General features: G+C 39.8%; 1 protein-coding gene across 4 annotated transcripts in view; it reads right to left on the bottom strand.

Annotated features, from left to right (window-relative positions):
• The window catches only part of LOC124613192, a 409,752-nt gene that overhangs the window by 71,473 nt on the left and 322,139 nt on the right, over positions 1–16,140 (bottom strand). For all 4 annotated transcript variants that reach the window (XR_006979618.1, XR_006979619.1, XM_047141846.1 and 1 more), the window contains exon 9: positions 12,163–12,433. Coding sequence is in view for 2 of the 4 variants with exons in the window: in XM_047141846.1 (XP_046997802.1) it covers positions 12,163–12,433 (271 nt within the window). In the remaining 2 variants the exon portion in view is untranslated. The remainder of the gene's footprint in view (positions 1–12,162; positions 12,434–16,140) is intronic.

Raw genomic sequence — 16,140 nt, 5'->3', positions numbered from 1 at the left:
GGAGTTTCCATTGTTTGGTTCTATCAAATAGACTACTACTTCCCATCCAGTATTAGGTCTACTGGTCTGTTACACTCTCAACTAATCTCAATACATCTCTTCTACCTCTGGATTGGCATTTAGAGGATTTTTTGGGGAATCTTACTGGTCTTCATTTGTACTACATGGTCTTTTGTTCAAGGCATTATGTAGTTTTCTACTGTGCTGAGAATTGGTTTTACTTTGAGATCCTTAAGGATGCCATCAGATATTTTCCTGTCCCACAATGTGTAGCCAGTTGTTCTTATGAAATGGTCTCGAGGTTCATTAGTCTCTGCTCGTCACATCTACAGAGTGTTTGACCTCTGCTGCCATACAAGAGGGTAAGTTTGGCCAGGGTGTCGTATTGTTTCAATCTGGTGTGCCACTGAATAAGAGATGGTCTGAAGGTGTTATTTATTACTCCAATGATTTTGTGTTGCATTTAATTTTCTTGAATATAGCTCAGGCTATACATTCAGAATCTGAATGTTGATACTTGCTCGAGGGTTGCGTTGTCTATTGAAATTTCAGTTCTCTTGCAATCTTTCCTGGTGAAGGCCATAACTATGGTTTTATTGAGGGAGATCTCCATGTTCAACAATCCTACTGCTGTGAGTGGGTTACACTGATCTCTTTATATCATCCTTGGATTCTGCATAAAGCAGCTGGTAATCTACAAACAGTAGTATGTCTATGTCAGTTTGTCTGTCTGCTTAGATTTTGCTATGAGGATTTTTCAGCCATTTATTGACAACTTTATATATATATTTCCTCCAATATTGGTTCCAGGAAGGAAAACCATGCGCACATGGCTACTTCAGAATCGGGATGGTAATTGAGGGGAAAAATAAAAAATCCAGTATGGATACACATCTACTTTTTATTGATCTTAAATAAACTTTCAATACAGTTGACAGAAGAAAACTTCAGAAAATCATGGCAGAAGATAACATAATGTCACCCATCATAACAGCAATTCATAACATTTACAGTCTAATATATTCAGCTGTTGTTCGAATCTGTCTACAATCTTATTTAGGTTGTAAACATTCTGAATTGCTTTTATAATATGTGACAGTGCATTATCTTCTCCCATGGCTTTCCGAAGTTTTCTTGTGTCTACAGTATTGAAAATTTACTTAAGATCAAAAAAGGTAGGTGTCTATCGATACTGGATTCTTTATTTTATTCTCAGCTAGCATCCCGAGTCTGAAGTAGCTATGTGCACACGATTTTCCTTTCTGGAACCTACGTTGAAGTAAATTTTTTGTGTTGAGTAAGCTCATTTCTCTACAGTTACTGCTGTCTCTGACATCACTATTTTTTATGGATTGGGATAACAATTGCTCTCTGACATCTTCATGATGGAGTTTCTCCTTTTCTGATTCTGTTCATAAAGCTGAGCAACTTTTACTTGAATCTGGAGTCACCAAGTTTAAGCAATTCCCTATTAATGGCATTCTCAGGGAATCTGTTATTTTTAGTGGATTTCAGCACAGATTCTAACCATTTACAGTGGATTACATCTACTGTGCTAGTTGTTGAAACAGGAGTAACTGTGGCATCTCAAGCATTCAGAACCTGAAAATACCTATGTCAGGAGGAAAAGGTTCTCACAGGGTGGGGATAAACAGTACATGAAGATGAAGGAAAACGAAAATTACTCCAGATTTTACACTAGAAGCACTAAGTAATGAACCTGAAGCAATTATAAAATGTAAAAACCAAAATTTAAATTTCAGAACTGCAGCAAATCACTGGGTTAGAGATGAGAGACAAAAACTGAAAAGAATGGTGCAAATATAAGAGGAAAGGGCTTTTCAAAATAATTTTAACCCCTCAAGCCAGGAGCCCGAGTACATACTTGCGCGCTGCGAATGTCCGCACTGGCGGCATCCCGACCACATGCTCGCCAGTTGCAGTCTCGGAGGTAAAACTGTATTGCTCTTCCATCTGTTGACAACAGCCGATACTACTTCATCAGCTAACTACAGACGTATCTGTGCTGCTCTGCTTCGAAGATCTTTGTCACGAAGTGAGGCAGTCGGGAGAAATAACGTGTTGTATCTTACAGTCCGAGCGACACTCTCGAACGCAAAACGATGCAGCCAAACACTTCGCGTGGTCTTACTTCAGAGCAAATTCTCACAATGGCTGACATCGAAAAAAGTGCCCAAGGAACAGAAAAGCAACTGAAATCACTCAACGGAGGAAAGTCCACTGGACCTGATGGGATACCAATTCGATTCTACACAGAGTACGCGAAAGAACTTGCTCCCCTTCTAACAGCCGTGTACCGCAAGTCTCTAGAGGAACGGAAGGTTCCAAATGATTGGAAAAGAGCACAGGTAGTTCCAGTTTTCAAGAAGGGTCGTCGAGCAGATGCGCAAAACTATAGACCTATATCTCTGACATCAATCTGATGTAGAAATTTAGAACATGTTTTTTGCTCGCGTATCATGTCATTTGTGGAAACCCAGAATCTACTCTGTAGGAATCAACATGGATTCCGGAAACATCGATTGTGTGAAACCCAACTCGTTTTATTTGTTCAAGAGACCCAGAAAATATCAGATACAGGCTCTTAGGTAGATGCCATTTTCCTTGACTTCCGGAAAGTGTTCGATACAGTTCCACACTGTCGGCTGATAAACAAAGTAAGAGCCTACGGAATATCAGACCAGCTGTGTGGCTGGATTGAAGAGATTTTAGCAAACAGAACACAGCATGTTGTTCTCAATGGAGAGACGTCTACAGACGTTAAAGTAACCTCTGGCATACCACAGGGGAGTGTTATGGGACCATTGCTTTTCCCTAGTAGATAGTGTCAGAAGTTCCATGCGGCTTTTTGCGGATGATGCTGTAGTATACAGAGAACTTGCAGCATTAGAAAATTGCAACAAAATGCAGGAAGATCTGCAGCGGATAGGCACTTTGTGCAGCTAGTGGCAACTGACCCTTAACATAGACAAATGTAATGTATTGTGAATACATAGAAAGAAGGATGCTTTATTGTATGATTATATGATACCGGAACAAACACTGGTAGCAGTTACTTCTGTAAAACATCTGGGAGTATGCATACGGAACAAATAGAAGTGGAATGATCATATAAAATTAATTGTTGGTAAGGCGGGTGCCAGGTTGAGATTCATTGGGAGAGTCCTTAGAAAATGTAGTCCATCAACAAAGGAGGTGGCTTACAAAACACCTGTTCGGCCTATACTTGAATATTGCCCATCAGTGTGGGATCCATACCAGGTCGGGTTGACGGAGGAGATAAAGAAGATCCAAAGAAGAGCGGCGCGTTTTGTCACAGGGTTATTTGGTAAGCGTGATAGCGTTACGGAGATGTTTAGCAAACTCAAGTGGCAGACTCTGCAAGAGAGGCGCTCTGCATCGTGGTGAAGCTTGCTGTCCAGGTTTCGAGAGGGTGCGTTTCTGGATGAGGTATCGAATATATTGCTTCCCCCTACTTATACCTCCCGAGGAGATCACGAATGTAAAATTAGAGAGATTCGAGCGCGCACGGAGGCTTTGCGGCAGTCGTTCTTCCCGCGAACCATATGAGAGTCGAACTGGAAAGGGAGGTAATGACAGTGGCATGTAAAGTGCCCTCTGCCACACGCCGTTGGGTGGCTTGCGGAGTATAAATGTAGATGTAGAATTCTCAATTAACCAACGAATGGTTTAGATCAGGGGCGGGCAAATGTTGCACGTGGCTCATGAGCGCACAGCGCTGCACGTGTGCTGCTCGCGTGCAATCGTCGACCAGGGCAGTGGCGACAGCTGGCGGTGTAGTACCAGGCTAAGCTGCGGGCGTTGATGTGAAGCGACCACTACATAGTGAACGTTGTATTTCAACAACCGGAAAATGCAGAGTGAATCAAGGAAACTGAGAAGTGGAGATTTGCTATCTTTTAAAAAGCAATGGGAGAATCATTTCTTCTTTGTGCAAAAATGTGAAAATTCCAAAGGTTTAATATGTGGCAGTATTCTCACTGGTCAGCAGAAAAATGGTTCAGATGGCTCTGAGCACTATGGGACTTAAAACTGCCGAGGTAATCAGTACCCTAGAACTTAGAACTGCTTAAACCTAACTAACCTAAGGACATCACACACATCCATGCCCGAGGCAGGATTCGAACCTGTGACCGTAGCGGTCACGCGGTTCCAGACTGTAGCGCCTAGAACCACTCGGCCAACCCGCCGGCGGTCAGTGAAAGTTTAGTTTTGAACGCCATTATCATAAATATCACAAGTACGAGTACAATTTATTGTCAGATTCTGAGCGGATAGGGAAATTAACTGAGCTTAAGAAGAGCGATCTGATGATACTAGAGGAATCTGACGTAAGCTGCTGTTGTCACGAGAGATCTGCGCCTTTGTTTCGTCGTGTCACTTATCTAACTGATTTAACATTTTATGGAGCACTGTTTTCAATTTTTGAGGACGACAACAACAACGATAGCCCAGCAGAACGTGCAAGTCATAAGACTGTGCTTAATATAGCGAGAGCTGGAAAACCATTTGCTGAAGGTGAGTTTATAAAGGAGTGCATCAATGACGCTGCTGATTTACTTTGCGCACTGAATGCAAATCAGTTTCGAGCTACCACTCTTTCTCGGCGGACTGTAAGTTGTCGTATAAGTGACATGGCAGGTGACGTTTACCGTCAATTAAGGAGTGCAGTGCAGGAGTTTATTGCATTTTCCATCGCACTTGATGAGTTCATAGATATTTCAGGCACCGTGCAATTAGTGATTTATGTCCATGGCGTGGACACTGCTCTGCACACAACGGAGGATTTTTTTTAGATATGATATTTTTTAAAAGCACGTCACCAGCGCAGACATCCTAAAGCCATTGAAGAAGCTGTTGATTGAGCTGGCTTAAACTGGGAACATTTGGTGTCAGTGACAACAGACGGAGCACCTGCAATGAAAGGGGAACAAATGGGATTTGTTGGATTATTAAGAAAAAAGCTACAGCATACAGAAGAATCATTGTACAGCGTCCACTGCATTTTGCACCGAGAAGCACTCTGTGCAAAAGCAGCAAAACCGGGGGCCGTCATACAAGTGGTTATTCGGCCAGTTAATTATTTGAGATCCCACGGGCTTACACATAGACAGTTTCACACACATGTAGCTGAAATTGGGGAAGAGTATGATGACATACCATATGACAGTGAAGTCCTCTGGCTTAGCCGCAGTAATGTACTCAAAAGATTTTTTGAGCTGAGCCAATAAATCAGGATTTAAAGGACAAAGGAAGGCACGACACCAAGTTAGAAGATCCAGAGTGAGTTGCCGACCTTGCATTTTTTGTGGACATTATCGGACATATGAATGCATTGAACACAAGTTTGCAAGGAGGAAATCAGCTAATTTGTGAAATGGCTGAAAAGGTGCAAGCTTTCACTAGCAAGCTTGAGCTGTGGGAACGATAGCTCTCGTCAGGGAATGCAGTGCATTTCCCTACTCTGTCTGCTGCGTGAGAACAGAATTGCAAAGAATATGTTTCCGTACTTACAAGGGGAGGCCGCCAATTGTGAAATTCAGATTCGATTCATACTGCGCATAATAAAAGCTCATGGCCAGAGGTGTAATGTGGCAAAGCACCAAGATGCACTTCTCAGCCGTTGTCGAGAAAATCGACAGTTAAAAGAAACCGTTGCGGTGAAATACTCTCTACTATTAATAATTTTGTATAGCGTCGTGGCGCAGCGGTAAGCGCTTTGGTTTGTAATCCGAAGGTCGCCGGATCGAATCTCGCACCATGCAACTTTTTTTTTTTTTAGTATTTGTTTCTTGTAATTCAAATGTGTGTGTTATATATATATATAAATTGCCTTCATAATGTTAACCACGTATAGTTAACGGAAGACGTAGAAACGATATTCCGAAACGAATACGTATAGGCTAAGTCAAACGTTCGAATTGGAATAGAGACCCCACTAACACAAATTCGCTGTGGCAGGTATGAAATATAAACTCCGTTACTCGCTCGTTACACTTGAAGGACAGATGAACGGGCCGAAACGAGCCGCCGCATAACAGTGTAGTTGCGTGCTAACTTCGAAAGAAGGTAGATGCGGTCCCTAGCGCAACTTATAACATCGTCGAAAATCAGTGCGGACGGGAGAGCTTTGGTACACCCTGTTAAAAAAACGGAAAAATGGAGGCGGTACAATTGGAGAGCGATCCGCCTTCACCAACATGCATAAGCAATTCATTAATAGTTTATATATATATATATATATATATATATATATATATATATATATATATATATATATATATATATATATATATATTTTAATTACAAAAAACTAATAATAAAAAAAATTGCTCGGCGCGAGATTCGATCCGGCGACCTTCGGATTACGAACCCGAGCGCTTACCGCTGCGCCACGATGCTGTACGAAACTATTAATCGTAGGGAGTATTTCACAGCAACGGTTTCTTTTAACTGTCGATTTTCTCGACAACGGCTGAGAAGTGCATCTTGGTGCTTCGCCACATTACACCTCTGGCCATGAGCTTTTATTATGCGCAGTATGAATCGAATCTGAATTTCACAATTGGCGGCCTCCCCTTGTTAGTGCAATGAAAGAGGAATTTCTCAAGCGATTTGGGGATAAATCATATTCATCCCAAGTTTTTGAATGGTTCTCGAGACATTTGCTGTTTCTGTAGATGATATTCATCCCAATTTGCAAACAAATTAATAGATCTACAGTGTAATTCTCGTCTGAGAGACAAATTCCTTTTGGCAAGACGTGTAATAGACTTTTATCACGACTTTCCACAGCAAGAGTTTCCTCGTCTCCATTGTGAAGCCGCGAAGATAATGTCAGTGTTTGGCTCGACATACGTTTTTGAGAGATTTTTTCTCTTATGAAAATTAATAAGTCTCTGTTAAGAGCAAACATCAGTGATGAAAATTTACGTAACTGTTTGCATTTGTCTGTATGTAGAAATTTTGTTCCAGACATTAAACGTATTGTAAACTCCACTTGTGATAATTAAATAAAACGTGTCGTAGGTAATAGGTACTCTTTCAAACCATGATTTCTTTCAAGCACTCCTACTGACCTTATTCCTTCATTCAATAAAGCAAGCTAGGAAACAAAACGCATTACAGAGGAAGGAGCGGTGAGATGGTATGGTGGGGAGGGGAGAGAAGCGGGAGGGGGGGGGGGGTAAGCTTGCCCGTGTGCACGCAGAACACCTGCTAACTGCACGCGTGCAAGTGCACCGCACACGTGCAGGATTCCTGCCCGCCCCCGGTTTGGATAGTATAAATGACAGTGGGAGTGATCTAGATGTTGACAAAGAAAGTTATTTTGACTGTTTGGAAGAAACACCCGAAAGAAGTGAAGAAGAAATGGCAAACAGTGATGATAACATCGAACAAGGCGCACCAGTGAAATGCGCACAGTATGAAGAAGACTGGAAATGGCAAGAAGTTGACAGCTCTTATGTCTCTTTGAAAACACCATTCATTGGTATATATGGACCTGTGATACAGGTAAATTCTGGAGCTGAAGCATCCAAGCTGTATTTCGACGAAACCATCATAGAAACAATTGTGTGTGACACTAACCGTTAGGCTGCAGATTGTATACCAAAACAGACTGTTCTACAACCTTGTTCTAGGCTACGAAACTGGGTAGATACTGACAAAGATGAGCTTTATGTGTTTTTCACACTGCAAATGTTGATGGGAATTATTCAGAAGCCATCCATAAAGTTGTATTTCAGCAAGCATCCGCTTTTGAACATGCCGATTTTTTATCAGAGTATGCAACAAGACAGGTTTGAGCTACTTTGCAGATCCCTTCATTTTGTAAACAATGAAGACCTGAATACATTTGAAGGCAATAAGAAATTGTTCAAGTTGGGTTCCATCATTCATCATTTAAATGATACATTTAGAAATACATACAACATGGGAGAAAACATTTCTGTTGATGAATTTCTTGCGCTATGGAAAGGAAGGCTGGCAATAAAAACCTATCTACCTCTGAAATCAGCAAAGTCTGGTATAAAGTCCTATGAGATCTGTGAATCTTCCATAGGTTATTTATGGCAATTTATTACTTATGCAGGAAGTTCCACAGAAATAGAAACAAAATTTCTTTCTGCAGATACCCTGAAAACCAGTCAGATTGTAATGAAGCTTGTTGAGCCTCTTTTCAACTTAGGCCATACGCTCGGGACGGACAATTATTATAACAGCGTCCTTTTGTGCCACTTTTGAAGGAAAGAGGTATGAATGTTGCTGGCACACTTCGACTGAATAGGAAGAATGTACCTGATGCCTTGAGACGTGCAAAACTAAAGAAAGGTGAACTCATAGTGCATCATTTATAAGGCGTAATGGTACTGAAATGGATGGATAAAAAGCGGATGCCTTATTTCTACATTTCATAATGATGCAGTTGTTACAGCAACCAAAAGGGGCAAAGAGATAAGAAAGCCTCAGTGCATAAAAGAGTACAATAGTTTTATGAGCAGTGTAGATTTGAAGGATCAAAAACTACAACCTTTTCTCATGGAAAGGAAGAAAGGTGTAAAGTGGTATATGAAAACGTTTAGCAGGCTGATGAATGTTGCAGTGCAGAATGCTAAACACAAATTAATTTCAGGTTTCTGCTCATAACACAATTGCTGGAAATTCACGGGAAGAATGTAACTTCACCTCAATGTGGACGACCTTCAACAAATCCTGTGCCTGAACGGCTCACAGCAAGGCATTTTATTGAGAAGACAGAGAAGAAGAGTAAGCCTACAGAGAGATGTGCACAGTCTGGTGCAAGAAGACAAAGAAATGTAAGGAAACAGCGTTCTGGCTCAAGGACTGTGGTGTAAGACTTTGTTTTGAAGATTGTTTCAAAATATCACTCAAAATTCATTTGAAGTGACAATGTACGTTTTAATCGTAATAAATATGTATTGATACCAAGTCCTGAAATATTCGTAACATTTGAACAAGCAATTCCCATCCTAGAGCAATTTCACTGAAACGCTGCATTCTGGAGCCAGCCAGCCACATAAACTACCGCCAGTAGGCTAGGCACGCGCCCAGAAACTATCGGCTTGAAGGGTTAACTTTCAGAGAATCCTTTCCAGTTTCAAATCTTCTCTCTGTCCCAATGATTGCTGTCAGCACATAATTAGTGCTGCGAACATTCATCTGGGATTTTACAGCTGACAGTCAACTCTATACAACAACGGTTGCGTCTCCTACTCACCTTAATATCAGAACTGCATGAACAGTCAAATCAATCATTTTCAACATTTGTGATATTTATTTCTTTTGAGCTGAGAGTGTACTATATAAATTACAGACCTGTAGCTACAATCACTGCTTTTCTTTATCATTGGAGACCTAGAATTGTGTGTGTGTGTTTGGAGTTTACAGACACTTAAGGAGGTATGAGGTTAACAGCATTCTTACAAATAATAACAAGAAACTAATTTGGACAAAAGGGCTAACCATTTTGTAGCAACATGAGGACTAAATATATTAAATGATACTCACTCACTGTCATATCACTTGCACTGACACACCTAGAACTGCAGAAGCACTCACTTTTGACCAATGTTTTCTTCTATAACTGTATCACCTAGAGTAGAATCCAAAGCTTCTGAGCTAAATATTGGACCTTGCTATACCTAAGGTGCCTGGTTGTGTGTAAATCATAACACAAGATATAAAAAATGGATGATACATTTTCAGACAAGCAAGTAACGAAATGTTTACACAACCTGCAGCGAGTTCCAGAGCAAGAGTTTGGAGGTAAATATGTTGAAAACACAAAGAAACCAATATTTATGATTATATTCCAGATAATGTTGGATCAAATGAAAGTGTTGGCGAGATGTCACATGAAAAACTCTTATAGCAGAAGACAAACCATCAAAATCAGCATATCATTCAGGAACAGAAGACATTTGATACAAAAGAGAATGACAGGGAGGAATGTGTAGGTGCCAGTTACTGCTGTCATTTTGTGTTCAATGCTCAGAATTCAGAGGACAGGAGAGCACTGCAGATTTTGGTTCATATCTTGAATGCTCTTGTAAGACTTCAAAACCAAAATGTTTTATGAGAGCAGATTCAAGTACAATTGGAAAGAGAAACATTAACAAAATCCAGAGTTCTTTAGTGCTAAAACATATCAAAGTGTGCACAGTGACAACTCTGAAATTGCAGTTGGTGTGTTTTTCATTCTGATCTGATCTAGACTTAGTCATGGTAGTTTTGAATGCCTATAGTTTTTGAACGGAATTTGGGGGCTTATGGTAAAAAAAAGGGGGCACAGTTATTTTGCAAATCAAAATCAAAAGAGAGAATCAGACATTATAAAATTGATATGCTTTGGTAACAGGGAACAATGTTCATTAATACTAAAAACAGGCAATTCTGTTTTGATGTCAGAAGTTAGGAAACATTTAACAGGAAATTGCTGAAGAAAAATCGTAACTTATTAACAGCTCTTTTCCGCTAATGCCACATAAGAATATACACAGTGCATTACAGGTAAGCCAGACAGATTTCAGGTCAAATGTTAGTTAGCTGTGGGCAGCAAAAACCAAATATCTATTCAATTTCCACACCTATGAAAGGATGAACATAAACCAGAGAATCAAATGTGTTTTGAATATAGTGTCACGCACTTCACAGCACTATTCCATAGAAGCAGCAGAAGGAATGTGAAAACAACTTTCGCACGTCTTTGCACCTGGCTGAAATACTGAAAAGTTCAAGAAGAAAGATAACAATAATAGTAAGACTATATAAAGCAACACTGATTAAACAATCTATGGGTGTACTTTCGGTTCACAGGGGGCCCATGGCCGACTTACACTATGGTGACAAAAGTCATGGGACGGGAATTAACAGATTTTGAATGTGGAATGGTAGTTGGAGCTAGACACATGGAACATTCCACTTCATGAATCATTAGGGAAGTTGATATTCTCAGATCCACAGTGTCAAGTGTGTGGTGAGAATACCAAATTCCACACATTACCTCTCAGTACGGACACCGCAATGGCCGATGGCCTTCACTTAACGATCCAGAGCAGTGACATTTCTATTGAGTTGTCAGTGCTAGGAGACAAGTAACACTGCGCAAAATAACTGCAGAATTCAGTAAGGAGCTTAATGTATCCTTTAGGAGAGTGCAGCGAAATTTGGCGTTAATGGGCTTTGGCAGCAGAAGACAAACGCAAGTGCCTTTGCTGTCAATGTAACATCATCTGCGGCACCTCTCCTGGGAAAGTGACCATATCACTCAGACCCTAAATGACGGGAAAACCTGCCCAGATGAGACCTGATTTCAGTTTGTAATAACAGATGGTAAGATTCGAGTGCAGTGCAGATCCCATGAAGCCATGGAGAAAAGTGGGTAACAAGGCACTGCGTCTGGTAGTGACTCCCCAAGGGTGTGGACTGTTTTTACATGGAATGGACTGGGTCCTCTGGTCCATGGTATGTTTGTATTCGATTGTATGACATGATTCTTGGGCAAACAGCACTTTGTGACTGCTAACTTGGAAGTCATGGCACATGAAGTATTAGTTTTGTGAGAACATTGCTTTCCTGTCTACTTTTTTTGGTAGGTTATGGTAACCATTAGCACTTTTACTTATGCGGGTTCCTCCTATATGCTGATATGACGTGAAGATATTACCTCCAGTGTATGAAATCGGACGTCATACAGTGAAAACACAGCAAACAGCTACTGCGGATTTAAACTTTCACTCAGTTTAATATAGATTACGTTCCCGTCTCTGATTTTAAATTGTTTGGTTGTCATTTGTGTTATATACTTTGATTTTTATGGTGTGCAAGGAACTTTTTCTCTTGACAACTTTCCTAGTACCTGTCTGAATCAAATGAAGTATCAGACTATTAAAATAATATTTTTGTCACAATAATCATGTCAAAACATTAATAAATATGTTTTACATTTCAGACACATATACCTAATAACCTCATTGCTGTAATTATATGAAGGAAATGTGTTAAGAAAAAAGGCCACACCTGTTATCACCAAACAATAATTATACCAGTCAACTAAAATCATCATCCACCATACTTAGACCAGACACATTTTCTTACCACACAAGCAGCTTTCAAATTGAACTTTGCTTGCATAAAAAACATGGTCACATTCTTCTTGGACTTTGGTATTTTTGGCAACACTGTGTTAAACAGTTTAGACTTCTCTACAAAATGTGGAGGTGGAATCAATTTGGCAACAGCCAATTTGTTTATACGGCGGCGTTCATCAGCATTCGCAACAACTTTCTTCCACAGTTTGAACACCAACAGATAACGTACATACAATGTTTCATACATATTGTATGTGTGACTCCTGTTAAGTATTTTCCTGAAAAATAAGGAAGTAAGAACATTATATTAGACAGGGAAGTAAGAACATTAAATCACACAGAAGGAATTAAAACAATATGAGAAACTGTTGAAACAACAATTAATAAATTGAGTGAAATGAAAAAGTTCTAATTTACATTGAGATATCCTCCAGTGCTGGAGACATCATCAAGGCTTTAACAACACTAAACGCAGTTACAGTTGCAAACAAGCTCATCAAGTCGAACTGTTTAAATGTATTCATGCAACAATTGGTTTGTGATGTCGTCATCAGACCTTTCTCTAAGATAATAGTGTCTATGGGGCTTACGGAGGGGAAAGAGTGGGCACCATTTGTTTTTCACTTTTCCCATGGTGAACTTAATATGAGAATATATTTCCCAATGCAAGTTCCGTAACATACACTGGCATTGTCCGAGATCTCAGGCAGTGATGTGATGATGTCACAAACCAACCACTCTGCAGATACACAAATAGTTCAGCTAGCTGGGCTTGTTTGTGGCTTTAGCTGAGTCTGTGGCGATGGCCCCAACATTGGAGGAAGAAACATTAGACAGAGAATTATAGCTTGGACCATGGCTTAATGCCCGTAAACAAATATCACCAATAATAAATGATTTCAATACTCTAAGGGTAGAGTTGACCCTATGATTACTGCGAAAGGTTTCATCAAAACAGGATAGTGCAGGGTAATCAATTGTCCATCTCCCTTTGTGTCTGACATAGCGTATAACTGGAATCCAGTCACTGATAGATTAATTCCAGCACAGTATACAAGGTGTCAGACAATTCAAGGGAATTGTTTTTGCAAAACAGGAAAGACTTGAGGCTATCAGGGTTGGCCAATATCTTAACGCAATCAAGATTTTTGTTTGAAGTAAATGACACTTTATAAAAATCTGTTAAATACTGTAATAGCGAATGCAAAATATATATGCAAATGTTTAACTACTAAAAATTTCAAACAAGGATTGAGTATTTCATCTACTCTACTACATCCATACTCACCTGTACATTCACAAATATTCACTTTAACGTATTACTTGGGTTCATACTTGTCCCATTTCAATTACTTTTCCTAGTTTCTACACTGTGGTGTTTTACTGCTTATTTTAAGAGAAATTTAAGTGACAAGCAAGAGCAATATCCCTAAAGTTTGAAGACAATGGAAGTTTGGCATTTAATGTTGACACCAAAGCCATTCCATAACGGCGGGCAATGTGCAACATCAGGGCTGCAAGGTGGATGCAGTATACAAGTAATACTGAACTGAGTCAGAGACAGTACGACTGGAGTTGTGACACGAGGATGCACATTGTCATGACGAAGTCACCACCCAGTCCGAAAAAGTTCTGTCATTTCCTTGGAATATGCTTCCTCTGTTTAGACAACACTGATGTTATGTATGCCACTGTAACAGTAATGTGACTGGGAACTGCATGCTGGTAAATTATTCCATGACAATAAAAAAATGTGATCACCATCACTTTTCTTGCAGATGCAACAACTTTCACCTTTTTTGGTGCCAGAGAACCTAGTGACTTCGAAACTGTGCGGCCTCTCTTTCCTAGGATTATAATGATGCAGCTATGACTCTCCACAAATGATAATTTCAGAAACGCGTACCTGCTGTCGGCGAAGAGACACAGCATCTCACTGGTTGTATCCATTCAAACAGCCTTTTGCTCAGGAGTCAACAAACATGGTACCTGACAGGCACAAATGTGTGTCATGTGGGGGATTGCACAATTGCAAAGACACTGCCATAGTAAATTCTCAACACTTCACTGAAGTTATGTAATGTCATCCATTAATCTTCACTGACAATCACAGCAGCTGTGTTTACTGACTTCAGACACAGCAGGAGCTGATACATGAAGCCCATCTTCCTTACCACAAAATTGGTCTTCTGTGAAGTCCACGAACCACCTTAACACTTTTGGACAAGGTAGTGTATCTTCACTAAAAACTTGCTGCAATCTTCCGCAAGTTTCAGTGGCTGTATCATTGAAACGAACACAGAATCTCAAAGCATTGTATTGTTCCTCTCACATCGCCTCAGTTGTTTGGAATGTGGAATGCAATGAGAGTCTACATCATAGAGCATTACTACCAACCCATCGATATGAGAGTACTGCTGCCCGGAGAGTACACACAAATACAGGTAGGAAACTATCACAGAAGCTACATGAAAAGATCAACCTCAGTCTTTGTTAATCAGCCCTTGTATTTCTGACAGATTGTAGCGATGCAAGGGGTACCAAATGTTATAAGAGTCAGTACATTACTCAACATATATCATTTTTCAGCACAGGTATTTTGTTCACACCAAGTAAGTGTCGATTCATGGCGTCATCGTCCAGACACGAGTTGACTGTAATCTGAATCCATTTTAGCAAATACAAGTTTTTGAAGTTTATACAGATTCGGAAATGTTTGGTTAGTAATTACATGCCATAATTTATTTGTTTAATATAAAGGTGTTTTGAATTTTGTACGCATAAAAAAAAGGGTGAATTTATGTGCAGCTTTTACTCTGAGACGAGTTATCAATTAAGAGTGCTAAGAGTGTGCACGTACAGTTCACTGATCTATGTGGTGAATTTTATTTTGTGATCTTGACCCGAATGGAGAGTAAATCCAGTTTCATTTAAACTTTACGTGAGAGAGACACATCACATTATGACAAAAGAGTAGTTTAGCCCATTAGGGAAAACTGAAACCCGCATGCTCTATGTGAAATATGTTACACGCCAGTGCGTGTTCGAGCTGTCCAGTAAATCAAGTACAATAGTTGCAAATGCGTTTGGACTTAATGCACGGAGTTGGACATTAATTTTGAGACAATTGTTGATTTGGACAAAAAAAAAAAAAAGAACTAAAGTTTATTCAAAATATTGACGTCCAGTTTTAATTGAGACACGCATCACCTTGTTGATTATGTTGCCTAGCAACACTGTAAAGCAGCTTAATTAATTGATTAGAATGATTTGCGACGTAGTAAGGCCCATTACACACACAAAATGTTACACGAAGTTTGCTGACCGCATGAGGGTATGAGTGTGTTTTCTTTCCATAAATGCGAATAAATCAGCAGTTTCAAAAGTTAAATTGTTAACTGTTGTGTAACTTCATTGATTGTCCTACACCACTATGGAACTTGTTGTATCGTGTCTTCACAAGAGATCTCAAGAAGCCGGGATAAACAAGAAGAAGAAAAAGACTAAAGAAGAGGCAACGGTATAAGATGTCGAGCAACTACTTACAGCCCAATGAACCAAAAATGATGTCAAAAATCTCGAACTTTATGGATAAAATTAAATTCCACATTCACAATGGGAAACAAAAAGTAACTAGTACAGAACAAACTCTAATCTTACAAAGATGGGGAAAGAAACTTGGCCTTGTTTAAGAAGCTCTTCTGGTATTTAGCTCAAGTGATTTACAGGAATCATAACAGTGGAAAGAGATTTTAGTTCCAACCTCTCACGTAGGATTTCAGTGAGCTAACCACTGTGCCCCTTTACGCAATTAAAGTTTACAGTGCAGTGATTTCACGTTATGTGAGGTTTTACATGTTACCCTTCAGCTAATGATGCATGTTTTGTCGTGGTGTGAATGGATTACACAATCAGAATGAGATTTTCACTCTGCAGCGGAGTGTGCGCTGATATGAAACTTCCTGGCATATTAAAACTGTGTGCC

Source organism: Schistocerca americana, chromosome 4, assembly GCF_021461395.2.
Source record: "Schistocerca americana isolate TAMUIC-IGC-003095 chromosome 4, iqSchAmer2.1, whole genome shotgun sequence".
NCBI classification, from domain to species: Eukaryota; Metazoa; Arthropoda; class Insecta; order Orthoptera; family Acrididae; genus Schistocerca; species Schistocerca americana.
The sequence above is the reverse complement of the archived record's forward strand: the minus strand, read 5'-3'. Positions and strand labels throughout refer to the sequence as shown.